General features: G+C 38.1%; 1 protein-coding gene across 5 annotated transcripts in view; it reads right to left on the bottom strand.

Annotated features, from left to right (window-relative positions):
* Positions 1-883: 883 nt before the first annotated feature.
* SS18 (SS18 subunit of BAF chromatin remodeling complex) overlaps positions 884-17,085 on the bottom strand; it is a 76,356-nt gene continuing 60,154 nt past the window's right edge. For 4 of the 5 annotated variants that reach the window (XM_007118273.3, XM_028480125.2, XM_007118274.4 and 1 more), the window contains 2 exons: positions 15,922-16,055; positions 884-2,662 (listed from right to left, as the gene is read on the bottom strand). In XM_007118273.3, the coding sequence (XP_007118335.1) occupies positions 2,636-2,662; positions 15,922-16,055 (161 nt within the window). In that variant the 3' untranslated portion in view covers positions 884-2,635. The remainder of the gene's footprint in view (positions 2,663-15,921; positions 16,056-17,085) is intronic. The other variant, XM_007118275.4, reaches the window with a different exon arrangement.

Raw genomic sequence — 17,085 nt, forward strand, 5'->3', positions numbered from 1 at the left:
TATACCATTCTCTCCACTTTGATGTATGTCTGAAAATTCCATTAAAAAATTAAAAACAAAACTGAAAACAATTTGCCACCAGAACTCTACAGAATAGTATTAACATCTTCTCAAACAACTAAACTAGCACAGTTAAATATTTTTAAATGTTGATCAATAATCACCCTGCTCTCTTCTTAGTAATATTTTGCTTCTGAAACTTCATGGGATGGTAGGATATTTCTTTGTAATAATACATTTTGCTAAAATGAAACTTCCAGCTTTGGAATATATATAGTCTATATGGCAATGTCAAACTTGGTAGAAAGCTATTGGTAAAGCTATTCTTCTTAAGAGGTATCAAAGGAGTAAGGTAATTTTTGTCACCACCAATTAAAAACTTTTACGAAACAGGACTGTTATAGAACAATTAAACCTTGCAAATGCACTAGTCTCCAGGAAGAAAGTCCTGGAGGAAATTCTGCTTATTAAAATTGCAATTTTAGTTTCCATTAAAAGAGAATAAGACAACAGAAGATGGGCTGGCAAGGCAAATTATTTCTTAATGTCAGTTGAGCTTATTTCAAATGAGATAGCATATCTACACCAGGTTGGGTTCGGTACAATTCTGTCTCCTCAACTCATTTATCTAATTCAGTCATCTTGATTATGGCCTCATGGACTTCACTTTCAGAGAAAGAATTCTGTAACAAACAGCCCACACACATGCTGATTACTGAACAGTTAATTCTAATTAACTTGGGCATGACAGGAGAATTTTGATAAAGTCCTAGAATACAAATATAGTCTGCTTATACTAGGCTAACTTATATAAAAAACCCACAGCATAGTCTCCAGACAAAACAAGAGAGTCAAAGAGATCTAATTTAAAAAAACAAATGAGAAAATTAAAATCACAAATAATTTATTCTTCCGTTAGAGTTGATACAGTTTTAAATAGCAACAAAGTACACAGTGGTGGAAAATTGGCACAGAACCTAAAAGCGTTTCCATCACAATAAGGCTGTCCATGCTTTATGTGTTCAAACTTGATGTCCATTTTCTACTGACCATGTTGAAAAAAACCCTATTCTGACCTTAAAACACACACACACTCTTTCATATACACAGAGACACATTAAAATTTCTCCTTTTGATTACAGTATGTTGAGAACAGTACATTTTGCTTATTCAGATTTATCGCACCCCTTCTGTTTTGTTTCCAGTTAGAAGTGGGGAAAAAACAATTCAATTATAAAGAATATACCTTATTCCCTGGGCACAGGCAACTGTGATGAAAATAGCAACTTACCTTTGGGCTAGATCTTTTCAGATTATGCTTAAGTAACTGTGGTTATAAACTTCTCAATGCATGATTTCCTGCCCAATGCAATATCCCTGAAATCAGCTAAAACAGTCAGGCACAGGACAGTCTCAGATATGATTAAGTATACCATGCTAATAAACAAAGTGATATGAAATGCAACCTCTATGCTTTTAATACAGATCAGAATAAACATCATCAATAAGTGTTTTCCTAAACATCTCTGTGTTATATTAACCAACATAAAAAAGGGAAAAACTTAGAAGTGTTCCTTCCTTTATAAATGGCATTATTTCCAGTCAATAAAGGTTTGTAAAGTCTCCTGAACTATTCTTATTATATAAACCAATTATCCTTCTAATGTTAAAAAATAAAATTACTGAATCAACATTGACTCTTCTTTGACATCATTTATAAAATGTTTTGATATTACTTACTAAGTTCCCTGATTACTCAAACAAGGTAAAATTAACACTTTCATTTTCAGTTATTGCTCTTTTAGGAGAGGATTACCACTTCATTTACATGAAACTGTTAGCAAGATTCTTCAGATCCAACATGAAGTAATTCTTATTGCCTCACATTTTAAAACTGTATTATAAATGATCTTTTATAAAAAGGTTTTAACCCACAAAACTGGAAAGCTTTTAAAAAATGTCTTTTTACTTAAAACTGTATCACAGTGCCCTTGATTATCTAACACATAAAAGGGATCTGAATTTTCTCTAAAGAACATAACAGTGGACATATGGTGTGCTTTGTCTTCTCCCTCACCTTCAGCTTCACAGAACACCACTTTGAGACAAACACAGTCAAGCATCCACCATGCTCTAATCCCCATTAACAGGACTTCTGATTCTGTCCAGTGCGTAGTGTACCCCCTTGCATATTCACCACATGAAATAAACGTAATATACAAAATATTGCTGCTGTAAAAAGTGTACATTTCCCTCTTCCCCTTACAAAAGAATCTGTGGAAAAGTATTAAATTCCCTTAACCTTCATAAACATACAAAGCTGTTCACACCTTTCAGTCTGTAACAGTCCATTTGAAATACTGTTCCGAAATCATTGCAAATTGGTTATGTCATTCTATTTTCTGTCCAATGTTGCCATCTAGAGTAGACATGTGAAATCAAGAGTATTTTTGCGCTACTAAAGCCTTTTATAACTAAGCCACAAAGGCTGTTTACTGATGAAACAGCCACTTATCCACAAGGTTTTTCCAAAAACTAGATGGAATGGAAGGGTCTCTTCACAGGGAGGTGTCCACAGTGCTGAGGTGACAATATGGCTGCTAACAGATTCTGGCTATTGGAATGTAAGTACTTTTCACTGCTGGTAATTTCCATACTGTCCCTAAAAGATAAATTTAAAAATATAATTAGATCATAGTTTGACCATAACAGTTTGGCACAGAAAATTACAAATCAATCTTAACACTGTCATACTACAAAAGCAACTACAATTACAACAAACAAAAACTGTTACATATAATATTTAGGTACAGAGTATCTCTGTAATTTCTTCTGATATTTCAGTCAATTGCAAATGGATTTCAAAGTCTGTGAGCCTAGAACAGCACCTGTCAGAGTGAGAACTTAGATGTTTGGTGAATTTTATTGAACTGAATCAAGAATGAGTGAGAAGTTCTGGTTCTAAATGCTGGCACAGCATATGCTAGTGTGTCAATTATATTCTAGTACAACAAGTTTGTGACTGTTTAGATTATTACAGTGACTTATGAATTAACACCAAGAGTATTTGGGATAAGTAGCAAGGATGGAAAGATATCTGGGAGACAGAGGAAAAAGAACCTTCTAGCCACACTATGGAATTTGGGCCTCTTCCCGAGCCCAATGAGGTATTCGCAGGCAGCTGGTACATAAAATCAAAGAAAGATTGATTTTGATTTTGTTGCTTTTAGTAAGGTAGACTTGAAGGGCCTGTAGGCTGACAGGAAGGGAAAGAAAATGAAGCACAGGTATAAAAGAGGTAATGAATGAAGTAACAAAATTCTACAAGGGAGGTAATTGTTGTCCAGTATACAACCGTTATGGCTAGCTTTTGGAGAAGAGAAGGAACATCTTTTCCTTCAAAAGAGAAGAAAGGTAGAAGAAAAGAGGAATGTACTAGAAAAACTTTATTTTAATAACAAAAATGTCTTAAATATGTTTAAAATAGATGCTCATAAAAGCACTTGGGCACATAATCAGTTAACTGTTTTCTTTGGCTAAATATTCCCCTCTAAGTCAAATTAACTATTTTATATCAAGAAAGTATTCTATAATTGAAAGCCTTCTGTACAATAAGAAATAGTACCCTAAAAGTTTACACTTCCACAGAAGTAAGATATACTTGAAAATCTGTTGAATACCACTGTATCTAATGGAATAATGCACTATAAATAGAATTAAGGTATTTAAAAATATTGATGGGGCTTCCCTGGTGGCGCAGTGGTTGCGCGTCCGCCTGCCGATGCAGGGGAACCGGGTTCGCGCCCTGGTATGGGAAGATCCCACATGCCGCGGAGCGGCTGGGCCCGTGAGCCATGGCCGCTGAGCCTGCGCGTCCGGAGCCTGTGCTCCGCAACGGGAGGGGCCACAGCAGTGAGAGGCCCGCGTACCGCAAAAAAAAAAAAAAAAAAAAAAATATTGATGTATTTTACATAATTATATTCAGAAAAATTTAAAGTCAATGCTCATCCTGAAATATCTGCAGGTAAGATTTGCTTTAAAATACTCAATAAAATAGGGTGCGGGTATATAAAACAACATTGGTAAAATGCCGATAATTGTTGAATTTGGTTGGTGGGTACACAGGGATTCATGATGCTCCTCTTTTTGCTTTCTTTGTTGAAAAATTCCTATAATACCAAGTTTAAAGTAAGAAATGCTTAGCATACAGGAACTTACTATTCAATTGTTACATTATCTAAACACTGAGTTTAAGTCCCAACTCTACTGTTGCCTTTTCATTTGAGCCCAAGGAAAGCTCTTTGAGATTCAGTTTCTTCACCTATAAGGTGGGACAGTAACATACCCATCCCTGGCTCTCAATTTTCTTTCTGTTTAAGGTTACACTAGTTCTACTTCATTTATTTGTTAGGACACTTAAATAAGAGAGGACATGAGAAAGAGCTTTCAAAAATTATAAAAAAGTATAAATAAGCAAGTCTCAATGCTGGAAGGAAACGCTCCCGCAGTTGAGTATGAGACATTAATGATGAAAGCGAGTTGCACATATTATGAATGATGTGAAAGCAGAAGAGGGGTTAAGAACTGGTGTGCTATATAAATAAAAGCTATAATGTATCTACTATAGCATGAATTACTTGATGACAGGGACTAGGTCTTATCCATTCTTATGCTCCAAGTATTGAAGAGTGCCTGACCCATAAGACTTCTTCAATAATGTACACCAAATATGATATTCAAACAATTACAGACACTTATTGAGCAAATACTATATGCTCATTACCATAATAAATTTGAAAAACAGGGAAGGTAAGACTTAACAAAGTATAATTGCAGAACAAGGTCTGCAAGAGTTCAGAAAGGAAAAGGCTATCGCTGCTAAAATAATTTGAAAAATATTTCAGAGACTGTGAGAGCCTTAAGAAAATAGAAAAATTTGAATGGCAGAGAAAAGAAAAAGGGGCACTTCAAATAGAAGAAACAGCTAAAGCAAAAGAATGGAGAAAAAATAAGTAAAAAATGCTTAGGGAATTGGAGAGTAAAAAAGAATATACAATAATCAGGACTAGAAGCTATTGATTATTTGTTAACACAGAGCTTGAAGTAATGGATACGAGACGTCTGGCTAATATCAACAATAGCTGACTCTTAATATATCTCAATAACTTAATATATCTCAATAACTCGTACCATGTGTCAAACACTGTAACAAGTGCTTTTTGTCCATCTGTTACCTGTGCAGTAAATATGATTTCCATTTTATGGATGAAGAAATTCAAGCACTGAGAATTTAAGTAACTTGACCCACACCGGATCACTTTGCTAGGACAAAATCAAATCACAAGCAAGCCTAAAAAAATACTATATATCTGCGACCATAAGCAAATTCCAGGGTTAAAAGTATGCGTTTGGGAAGCAGAAATCAACGCCTAGTTTTAATTCTCCCACTTACCAGTTTCTTGTCCTTGAGACAAGCTATCTACCTTCCCTTTCTTGACTATCTCATCCAACAATTGAGGATAATCATGATTTCTGCTTCAAACAGTTGCTCAAGAAGAAAAGCACGACAGCACTCTGCAAAGTGCTGGTGTGGCTGGAGGCAGGGGCGTCGTGAAGGGCCCAGTCCCTGGGTCTTAGCCACTCAGCTCGGCCCTGCTTACCCATCATCTTGGGTGGATCACTCCAACTCTCTAAGCCTCGGCTTCTCTCTCTCTGCTTCTTCAGCTTCTTTGTTTGTAAATTACAAAATTCCTCTGACTAAAGAATAAACGGGAAAGGAGGCAAGAAGACAGCATGGGAGGATCCTTCAGCCCATCATGAACTTTGGAGATGTTAATGGTCTAAACAAAGATAAGGCAGTGGTCAGAGAGAAGTGGATGGATTCAAGAATGATGAAGGAAATAAGGCTAACAAGATTTTGTCATTTATTAGATGGGGAGAGGGAGGAAGACTTAAGCATCAAGTGTGGCACATGGCATTCTAGTTGGCGACAGTGCCCCTCTCTCTCTAAGAGAGAGCACAGAAAGGAGGAATGGGTACAAAAACTATGAATTCGTTTTGGTTATGTAAAATTGACATGATATTTCCAACTGCAGATGACTACTAGGCACCTGACTTTCAGAAGAGAAAGTCAGACTAGAAATAGAGATTTGAGAGTCAACAGCATGGTAAATTAAAACCATGTGCGTAAATGAGATTTTCTAGGGAGTGTATGGAGTGAAGAGTCCCTAGACTAAGCAATAAATTTCTTTCTTTCTTAAAAGTATTCTGTCCCAGTACTTTTTAGGGGTTTCTTTCTCTTCTTACAATTACCATTCAAATTTCGTAAGTGAAGGCCCTACATATTCACTCACCAGTATTTATTGACTACTCAATGTGTTCTACTAGGTGATGGAGACTTAACAGTGATAAAAAACAGATGTGGTGATGTCTTTAAAGAACTGACATCCTAGGGGAAGAGGGTACGATAAACAATAACTACATAATCTGTCACACGGACATAAATATTATGCTGAAAAATAAAAGCATCTAACACCATATTTCATGAAATTTTCCTGCTAAGATCAGGAACAAAGCAGGGATGTCCCCTCTCACCACTCTTTTTCTACACTGTACTGAAATTCCTAGTTTATGCAATAAGAAAAAGAAACAAAGGTAGACAGATTGGAAAAGAAGAAATAAAACTGTCTTTGTTCACAGATGACATGATTGTTTAGTTAGAAAATTCCAAAGAATCAACCAAAGAAACTCTTGAAACTAATGAGCAAGGTTGCAGGATATGAGGTTAACACAGAAAATTCCCCTATACACTAGCAATGAGTAAGTGCAATTTGCAGCTTCCCTGGTGGCGCAGTGGTTGAGAGTCCATCTGCCGATGCAGGGGACACGGGTTCGTGCCCCGATCTGGGAAGATTCCACATGTTGAGGAGTGGCTAGGCCCGTGAGCCATGGCCACTGAGCCTGCGCGTCCGGAGCCTGTGCTCCGCAATGGGAGAGGCCACAACAGTGAGAGGCCCGCGTACCGCAAAAAAAAAAAAAAAGTGCAATTTGAAATTAAAAACAATACCATCTACATAAGCACCCCCCAAAATTGAATACTCAGGTATAAATCTAACAAAATATATAGAGAGAACTGTATGAGAAAAACTAAAAAATTAATGAAAGAAATCAAAGAACTAAATAAATGCAGAGATGTTCCATGTTCATGGATAGAAAAATCAATATTGTTGCAACGTCAGTTCTTCCCAACTTGATCTAAAGATTCAACACAATCCCAATCAAAATCCCAGCAAGCAAGTTATTTCTGGATATTGAAAAAATAATTCTAAAATTATATGGAGAGGCAGAAGACCCAGAATACCCATACAATATTGGAGAAGAAGAACAAAGTCAGAGGAATGACAATATTCAACTGCAAGACAATATAAAACTACAGCAATCAAGACAACGTGATATTGGTGAACGAACAGAAAAATCGATCAATGGAACCAAATAGAGAGCCCAGAAATAGACCCACATAAATATAGTCAACTGATCTTTGGCAAAGGAGCAAAGGTAATACAATAGCGCAGAGATAGTCTTGTCAACAAATTGTGCCAGAACAACTGGACATCCGCGTACAAAAAAATGAAATTTAGACACAAATCTTAACAATTAAGATTTTCTTCATTCAGAACATAAACTCAAATAGGACCTTTACCTAAATGTAAAATGTAAAATAAAACTATAAAACTCCTAGAAGATAACATGAAAAAAATGTAGATGACCTTTAGTTTTGGAGTGACTTTATAGATACAACACCAAAGGCGTGATCCATGAAAGAAATAACCGATAAACTGGACTTCATTAAAATTAAAATCTTCTACTCTGAGAAAGACAATGTCAAAAGAATGAGAAGACAAGCCAAGAAGACAAGGCAGTATTTGCAAAAGACATGACTGATAAGGACTGTTATCTAAACTATGCAAAGAACTCTTACAACTCAACAATAAGAAAATGAACAACCCTATCAAAAAATGGGCCAAAGACCTGAACAGACGCCTCACCAAAGAAGATATAAAGATGGCAAGTGAGCATACTGAAAAGGTGTCTACATCACATGTCACTGGGGAAATGCAAAATAAAACAATGAGATATCCCATAAACTTACTGGAATGGCCAAAATTCTGAACACTGATAACAGCAAATGCTGATGAGGATGTGGAGTTAACAGGAACTCTCATTCATGGCCGGTGAGAATACAATATGTATAGCCACTACGCAAGATAGTTTGACAGTTTCTTACAAAACTAAATATACTATTACCATATAATCGAAAAATCATGCTCACTCCTTGGCATTTATCCAAATGAGTTGAAATTTTATGTTCACACGAAAACCTGCTCATGGAAGTTTACAGCAGTTTCATTCATAATTGCCAAAACTTGAAAGCAACCAAGATGTCTTTCAATAAATGGTATATCCAGACAACGGGCTACTATCCAGTGCTAAAAAGAAACACTTTATCAAGTCATGAGAAGACTTTAAATGCATATTATTAAGTGAAAAGCCAATCTGAAAAGGCTACATACTACATGATTCCAAGTGCATGACATTCTGGAAAAGGCAAACAATGTTGATCAGTAGGAAGGATAGAGGGATGAATAAGGGGAGCACAGAGGATTTTTAAGGAAATGAAACTCTTCTGTATGATATTATAATGGTGGATACAGGTCATCATATATTTGTCAAAATGCACAGACTGTACAACACCAAGAGTGAATCTAATGTAAGTTATGGACCTGGGGTGGTAGGTTTATTGATTATAACAGATGTAGAACTAGGGTGTGCGATGTTGATAATGGAGTAGGCTATGTATGTGTAGGGGTAGGGAGTAAATGGAAACTCTCTATACATTCTTCTCAATTTTGCTGTGAACGTAAAACTGCTGGGAAAAAAGCCTATTTTTAAAGAATTAAGTAGGTTTCTGGTCAAGACAGATTTATACTCCAGCCTGAAAAAAACCCCAGGGCTTCCCTGGTGGCACAGTGGTTAAGAATCCGCCTGCCGATGAAGGGGACACGGGTTCGAGCCCTGGTCCGGGAAGATCCCACATGCCACCCTGTGCCCGTGCACCACAACTACTGAGCCTGCGCTCTAGAGCCCGCGAGCCACAAGTACTGAACCCGCGTGCTACAACTATAGAAGCCCATGCACCTAGAGCTCATGCTCTGCAACAAGAGAAGCCACCAAAATGAGAAGCCCGCGCACCGCAACGAAGAGTAGCCCCCGCTCGCCGCAACTAGAAGAAAGCCCAGCAATGAAGACCCAACGTGGCCAAAAAAAACCCCCAAAACTACAAAAAATATATGAAATACTTGTATTCAGGACACAGGACAGAAGGTAACAAAGAAAAGCAATCTGTGAGAAATGGGAAACAAATGAGGCGAGCACTCTGATTACTGCATCTTACTGCACTGAGAGTTTCCACACTGCAGCATATGGAGAGGAAGTGAGGCTGGGTCCGAGGTAAGAAGATAAAGCTTAGAGTCTGAAGAGAAAAAAAGGAGCTAGAGTTCACAGGCCATACTACCAAAGAGGAAAGAAATGCACTGTGGAGATCTGCAGAGGAAACCTCTTGAGTATTCAGCATAGCACTGATATGCAAATGCATGCAACAAAAATACCCAAGTCCAAGGAAAGAAACACCCCAACGGATTAGAGGAAACAATTCCTGCACTCACAGAGGAACGGAAATAGTGTTTATTCCCACCAGCCAGAGTGGAAAACCTCATAATTCCAGGGCATTGGGTTGAGTACCCAAAAGGGTCTTATCTTACTAGTGGGGATATTTAGCCCAGGACTAAACACTGTCTGGTCCTGCCTAACAAATCTTAAAAGCAATCCCCAAAAGATCAAGCTGTTTTCAAATTACTAAACTGCATCCCAAAACAAAACTCAAGAATGTTTGTAGGAATACAAATATATCCATCACTCAACAACGTAAAAGTAATATTTGCAATTTCTGGCGTTTAATCAAATATCACTGCACATGGAAAGGATGAGGAAAATATGACCCAAAGCGAGGAGGGAAAAAAAACAGTAGATCAAAACTGGCCCAGATGTTAGAATTACCAGAAAAGGATATTAAAGCAGTTAACATACTTGTATTCCTCATGTGCAAAACTTTAGGCAGAGACATGGAAGATATGAAAAAGACCCGTATCAAACTCCTGGAGATGAGAAATACAATGTCTGCAATGAGACACATCTGGGAGTGGATTAAAAGCTGGTAAGACAATGAACAAGAAAAGATTAGTGAACTTCAAAACACAGCTACAGAAACTACCCAAAATGAAACAGAGAGAAAAAAAAGACTTAAAAAATTAAATAAACAAACAGAGGATCACTGAATTATGGCACAACTCTAAGTGGTCAAATACACATGTAACTGGAGTCTGGGGAAGAGAGATAGTGGGTACAGGTGTAGAGAAAGGAAAAATATTTGGTCAGAATTTTTTCAAATTTGATGAAAACCATAAAGTCACAAATTCAAGAAACTATACAAACCCCAAGCATAAGAAAACACTCAAATAATTTGATAAGGGGATAAAATCTTAAGAACAGTCAGAAAAAAAAATACACTAACAGTTTATCACCAGAAGACCTGCATTCCAAGAAATGTTAAAAGGAAATCCTTCTGGCAAAAGAAAATGATACCAGATGGAAATATGGATTTATCACAGGAATGAAAAGTACAAGAAACAGTAAGTACATTAGTAAATATGTGACTCTTATCATTTAAGTATCTTTAAAGGATAATTGATATTTTAAACAAAACTAATTCCACATACTATGGGGTTTGTAATAACATATAAAGAAGTGGAAATTATAACAATAACACAAAGGTTGAGAAAAAATGAAAGTAAATTATTATACTTTATATGAAGTGGTATAATATCACTTAAAGGTACTGATACATGATACAATATGGATGAACCCTGAAAACATTATACTAAGTGAAAGCAGCCAATCACAAACACCACATATGCATGACTCCACTTAGCCTAAATGCTCAGTATAGGAAAATCCATACAGACAAAAAGTAAATCAGCTATTTCCTAAGGCTGGGTGTTTGGAGGGAAATAAACATACTTAAAAAAAAAAAAAAAGAATGGTACATCTTAAAATGATGAATGGTATGTGAATTATATCTTAATAAAAACCATTTTTTAAAAACAGAAAAAAATTCAAAATAAGACAGAAAATGAGGAAAAAGGACAAAGAACAGAAGGGACAAATAGGAAAAAGTATCAAGATGACAGACTTAACCATTATCCATATTCACATTAAACATAATGTTCAAACCCCCTCCATTAAAAGGCAGAGATAGATTGGGTAAAAAAAAAAAAAAAAAAAAAAAAAAACCCAAGTCCTAAGTATACGCTGCCTTCATGTCATGAAACAATTTAAACATAAAAATACAAATGTGTTAAAAGTAAAAAAGATTAAAAATCCAAAGAAAACGATATTACTATTAGACAAACAGATTTCAGAGCAAAGAATGTTACCAGGGATAAAGAAAGTTATTACATAATGATACAGGAGAAAATTAATCAAGACATAAAAATCCCCAAAACATATGCACCTTTAAAATGTAGCACTGGGACTTCCCTGGTGGTGCAGTGGTTAAGAATCCGCCTGCCAATGCAGGAGACATGGGTTGGAGCCCTGGTCCGGGAAGATCCCACATGCCGCGGAGCAACTAAGCCCGTGCGCCGCCACTACTGAGCCTGCGCTCTACAGCCCGCGAGCCATAGCCACTGAGCCCATGCGCCACACTGCTGAAGCCCGCATGCCTAGAGCCTGTGCTCTGCAACGAGAGGTCACTGCAATGAGAAGCCCGTGGACCACAGCGAGGAGTGGCCCCCGCTCGCCGCAACTGGAGAAAGCCCGCATGCAGCAACGAAGACCCAACGCAGCCAAATAAATAAATTAAATAAATAAATTTTTTTAAAAGTCACATTAAAATACATGAAGCAAAAATGAATAGAACTGCAAGAAAATATAGACAAACACACAGATATAGCCAGAGATTTAATATTTAATATCCCTTTCTCAATAACTAATAGAACAGAAAATCAGCTAAGTCATAGGAGACTTGAACACCACTATCAAGCAGCTTGATCTAATTGACATTTACAGAACATCCCCACAGACCATATTCTGAGCCATAAAAGAAGTCTCAATAAATGCAGAAGAATTCAAGTCATACCAAGTATGTTCTATCAAGATGATGAAATTAAATGGGAAATCAGTAACTGAAAACTATCTGGAAAATCCCCAAAGATTCAAAAACTATACACTTCTAAATAACTCTTGGGTCAAAGATGAAATCAAAAGCGAAATCAGAAAATATTTTGAACTGACTGCAAATAAAGACACAACAGAAGAGGGAGCGGTAAATATAAAGGTTCTGAGGGAGAAACATGCTGGAAACAGGCCAGTGTGACTGAAGCAGAATGAATGAAGGTGGCTATAAATACAGAGGTGAGGTGGTGGGGCAGGGGCTGGGGACATGAGCTGAGCAGGGCCTTCTAGGCCATTATATTACTCTGGGTGGGAATGAAGTCGCCACACGGTTATGCGCAGAGGGGTAACCAAATCGGACTGACGTTTTTAAAAGATCACTCTAGGTCCTGTGAGGAGCACATCCTGTAGAGGAGCCAGGAGGAAAGCAGGAAGACCAGGAAGGAGGACAGTGCAACAGTCCAGATGAATGAGAGTTATGACTGTGACTTGGACTTGGGTGAGGGCAGGAAGTTGTGAAAAATGACTATAGATACGGCATGTATTTTGAAGGAAGAGGTGATGAGATTTGCTGGCTGACTAGATGTTTGATTTGCAAAAAGAAGGGAGTCAAGGATGACTCCGGGTTTTCCGCCTGAGGAATTGGAAAACTGAGCTGCTGTTCACGGAGATGGAAAGACTGACCCGGGGCTGGGGGGGAGGGGGGTGGCCCACAGCCCCTAACAGAGTTCTCTCTCAATGCCCCTCTTTTAATTCATCCTGCATACTGCCACAAGAGTCACCTGCCTAAACACCACTATCATTAGATTTCTTTTCCATTGCCTTAACTATCTTGAAGAGTTGAACTACTTTCCCTAAAACGAAGAAACCAACAGGTGTTTGGGTTGGGGGGATCCATGAGATAGATGTGGGGAGGCTACTAAACACTAGAGTAGCTAGGATGGCCCCCTCCTCATAGCCTTTTCTAATGGGGAAGGAGATGTGGCTGGCAACTACCCCAACATCACGGGGCTTTTTCTACTGTATAGTCCCAAAATTCCTGAGAACTTTAAAGGGTGGAATAATTATCATGATAAAAGAAGAAACATATTATATATCTATCATATATGCCAGCCACTGCTATATACTTTAGATACATCATTTAAAACACTTTAAAGGCTCCACACTGTTATCAGGATAAAGCCCAAGTTCCCCAACATGGCTTATAAGAGCCCTCCTAATCTGGCCCCAATTCATCTCTCCACTCTTGCCTCTTCTTCCCCACACTCCTGCTTTACTGAGCCACACATCTTAACACGAGTCCTTTGTGAGCGCACTTCTTTCTGACCAGAATATCCTTCTCTCCTCCACAACCAGCTACCTAATACCTACTCATCCTTGGGCTCTCGCACTTATATAATACTTCCCAAGGAACACATGTCTGGGTTAGGAGCTCCCTTCCACAAAAATCTTGCCTTTCCTCATCCAAGTACTTCTCACACTATATCATATCATCTGCTTACTTGTCTGTTCCCACCTAGACTTAAGTTCACAAAGGCAGAGTCCATGTCGATCTTATTTCCCAATATAGCCCCATCTTAGGTACTTAGCTTGTAAATGTTGCTCGAGAAACATTTGCTTAAGGAATGATGTTAAGTTTAGGAGACTTAGAAATATGCTGATTTAGAGAAAAAATGATGAAGCTGAAGAAAATGACAAGACATCCAAAGAGAGATGTTCTGCTCACGGCTGGAAAAATGGAGCTGAAGTTGGGTTGAGAAGAGTAGGCTAAGGATACTGAAAATGTAAGACAGGGTGAATACAGAGACTGGGAAATACACTAAGCCAAGGACTGATATCTGGGGAAAAGAAAGATGAGAAACAATAAAGGAGGAATCACTGCAAATGTAAGAGGAACAAAACAGTACAGTAATATAGAAGCTAAAGAAGACCACTTAAGAATGAAGACAGGAACAGGTGTCAAATGCTAAAGTGAAGTCAAGGAAGATCCAGACAGTTACTCCATGAGCCATAAGGACCAGGTCTGTTTTACTCATCTAGGACATAATATAGTATCTAGCACACACAGAAAATTAATAAATATTTGTTGAATTAGGGAGTAAAGGACCACTTTTCAACAGTTAACCTGTGGATGTGAAGGAGCCTACATTTTATCTGCTCAGGGATCTTGTCCTTAGATACACACTAGTCAATACTTATTTTACTTTTAAAATTTAGATAAAACTTCTGCCTAATCCTTTGATTTAGTTCTAGTGTATTTTTTTTAGTATTACTTATCTGTCCATACTTTTTTAAAATTAATTAATTTATGTTTGGCTGTGTTGGGTCTCCGTTGCTGCGTGCGGGCTTTCTCTAGTTGCGGCGAGCGGGGGCTACTCTTCGTTACGGTGGGCGGGCTTCTCATTGCAGTGGCTTCTCTTGCTGCGGAGCACAGGCTCTAGGCATGTGGGCTTCAGTAGTTGCAGCACACGGGCTCAGCAACTGTGGTGCACGGGCTTAGCTGCTCTGCAGCATGTGAGATCTTCCCGGATCAGGGCTCAAACCCGTGTCCCCTGCACTGGCAGGCAGATTCTTAACCACTGTGCCACCAGGGAAGTCCTGTCCATACTTTTAAGCCTCTTATATCTCTTTTATTTTTTTCCACTTAACTAGAACGTGTCAGTACAGGGGGTTGTAGACGTGAGAGAGCGTCGATGAGAGAGCTGCTTATGCCTTAGAGTCTAATCATCACTGCATACGTGTTGTTTCTCAAACCAGATCATCCCCACTGGTCCTGAAACCCTAACATTAAAAAGTAACCTATTTTAGGTAGCTTAAGCGGTGAAGAGATCAGATTCTCCTCACTAGAAAGTCATCAGACAAACCTGAAATCAATTAAAAAAAACTGCCAACATAATAAATCATTTTAATAATAATTTAGAGTATGTATGAGAAGATTCACAGAACAATGACTGTGGCACAGATTATTAAGTCTGAGAAATTTACTGATGAAAAGAAGGTAACACTAGGTTCAAGAGAATACAGTCATCTTAGGACGATACACTTATAGATATCTGAAGGTAGTAGAAGGAAAGGTAACAGGGAGAGAAAGAAAGATGATTAATATCTGAGATAATGGATATGTGTATGGAAGGAGGCAACAGAGACAGGTGGTGAGTATGAGTTTGAAGAGAAGGGATATCGTGCATGTGAGGGGAGTGGGGTGAATACGCTGGAGTGGAGACGAGAGCCAGGAAGAGCACTGCCTCAGATGGACTCCACATTTCAACAGGTCAAAGCAGAGTCTTGAACAATAAACGTGAGGGACATCAGAGAAATTAAGGGCTTCAGAACACGGAATAAAGTTTGGGATAGTGAAGGGAAGTATGCCTGGGGGGTAAAGCCCAGGGAGAGACTATGAATGAACGAACATGAACGAATGCTGGCGCTTAGAGATACGCCATGTTTTGTAGGCTACAGCAACAATGATTACTGTGTTAGCGTTCTATGAAGAAGACTCAGAGTAAGTAACCACTTTTTTTCGGGTAACACTATAAACAAGAGGCGGGAAAAATGAATCTTCAGCTGAGAAACGTGCAACCTAATCGAAAGTGAGCAAAGAACAGGGCAGTCCCGGCCACCCGGGTAACTCACCTGGTCATACCCGTAAGGCCTCTGCTGCGGGGGCTGGGGTGGCCCAGGCTGGGCTGGTCTGTAACCTCCATACTGCTGCCCTTGCCCCTGCGGGTAGTTAGGGTACTGAGGACCTGGACCACCCTGCGAAGGACCTGTAAAATAATCAGCACACACAAGAGCCCAGAAGAAAATACAGTAAGTCCCTAGAATTCCAGAAGCAGTTTAAGATTAGATGTTACCATATTCCCTTGCAGTCTGGTATCTCGATTTTTCTCGAATGCATTTTGAAATACATTCCGAAAGTTATAAAAAGTAAAAATACTGTTAAGGACACTACCATGTACCAAGATGCTCTGATTCAGTATAACTATTGTGCTGTGTGTTAGCCATTAAGATTTTATATGTCAAAATGAGTAAAAGAGACTCAGGAGTTGTAAAGCAGGTTAACTCCATGATGTTAAGGAAATTCATCTATACCTCTACTAGGAAGTTAACCAGTATAATAAGCAAGCGGTGAAAAGAAAAGGCAAGGAGCAGACTCAAATTGAAATACTGAAGTAATTTCTGAATAAAGTTTGGAAATCAGTGATAGTTACAGCTGTATAACTCTAAGATTTATACTTGCAATCACTAAAAGAATCACAAAGAATGATTTTACATGTAAATTCTAGATTTGCAATCACCAAAAGAAAGCTTTATGTTCTGCACTGACAAACTCATTATCACAATATTTTCAAATAGAAACCAAAGAAGACTTGAAAAGCCACAGGCTGTATGTGGAAAAAAACATGATTCAAAAGTTACACTCTGTGTACCCATCACCTTTAATACTTAACCCATATAAATGAATGATTTCAACTTCCAGAGATAACAACGGACTAATTTGGCTTGCCAAACAAATACGTCTATTTCATAAACTCTACTCCTCTCTATTGTAAAGAATGCTTTATAAAGCATAAGCTGAAAAGCTTTGATACTTAAATGTTTTCTATCACAGCCATTCAAATCCTGTCATAAAAAACACTGCAGAGGAAGATGTCAAAGAGAACAAGAAATGTCAAGCTTAAATTCCACCAGTCTATTATTTTGTTTATTTAGTTATTATACATCCAATTATTAAAACTGTATTTTTTATTAGAAGCAAGTCTGACAGCTGAAACCTATACATAAGTAAAATGGGAA

This window comes from Physeter macrocephalus, chromosome 19, assembly GCF_002837175.3.
Source record: "Physeter macrocephalus isolate SW-GA chromosome 19, ASM283717v5, whole genome shotgun sequence".
NCBI lineage: Eukaryota > Metazoa > Chordata > Mammalia > Artiodactyla > Physeteridae > Physeter > Physeter macrocephalus.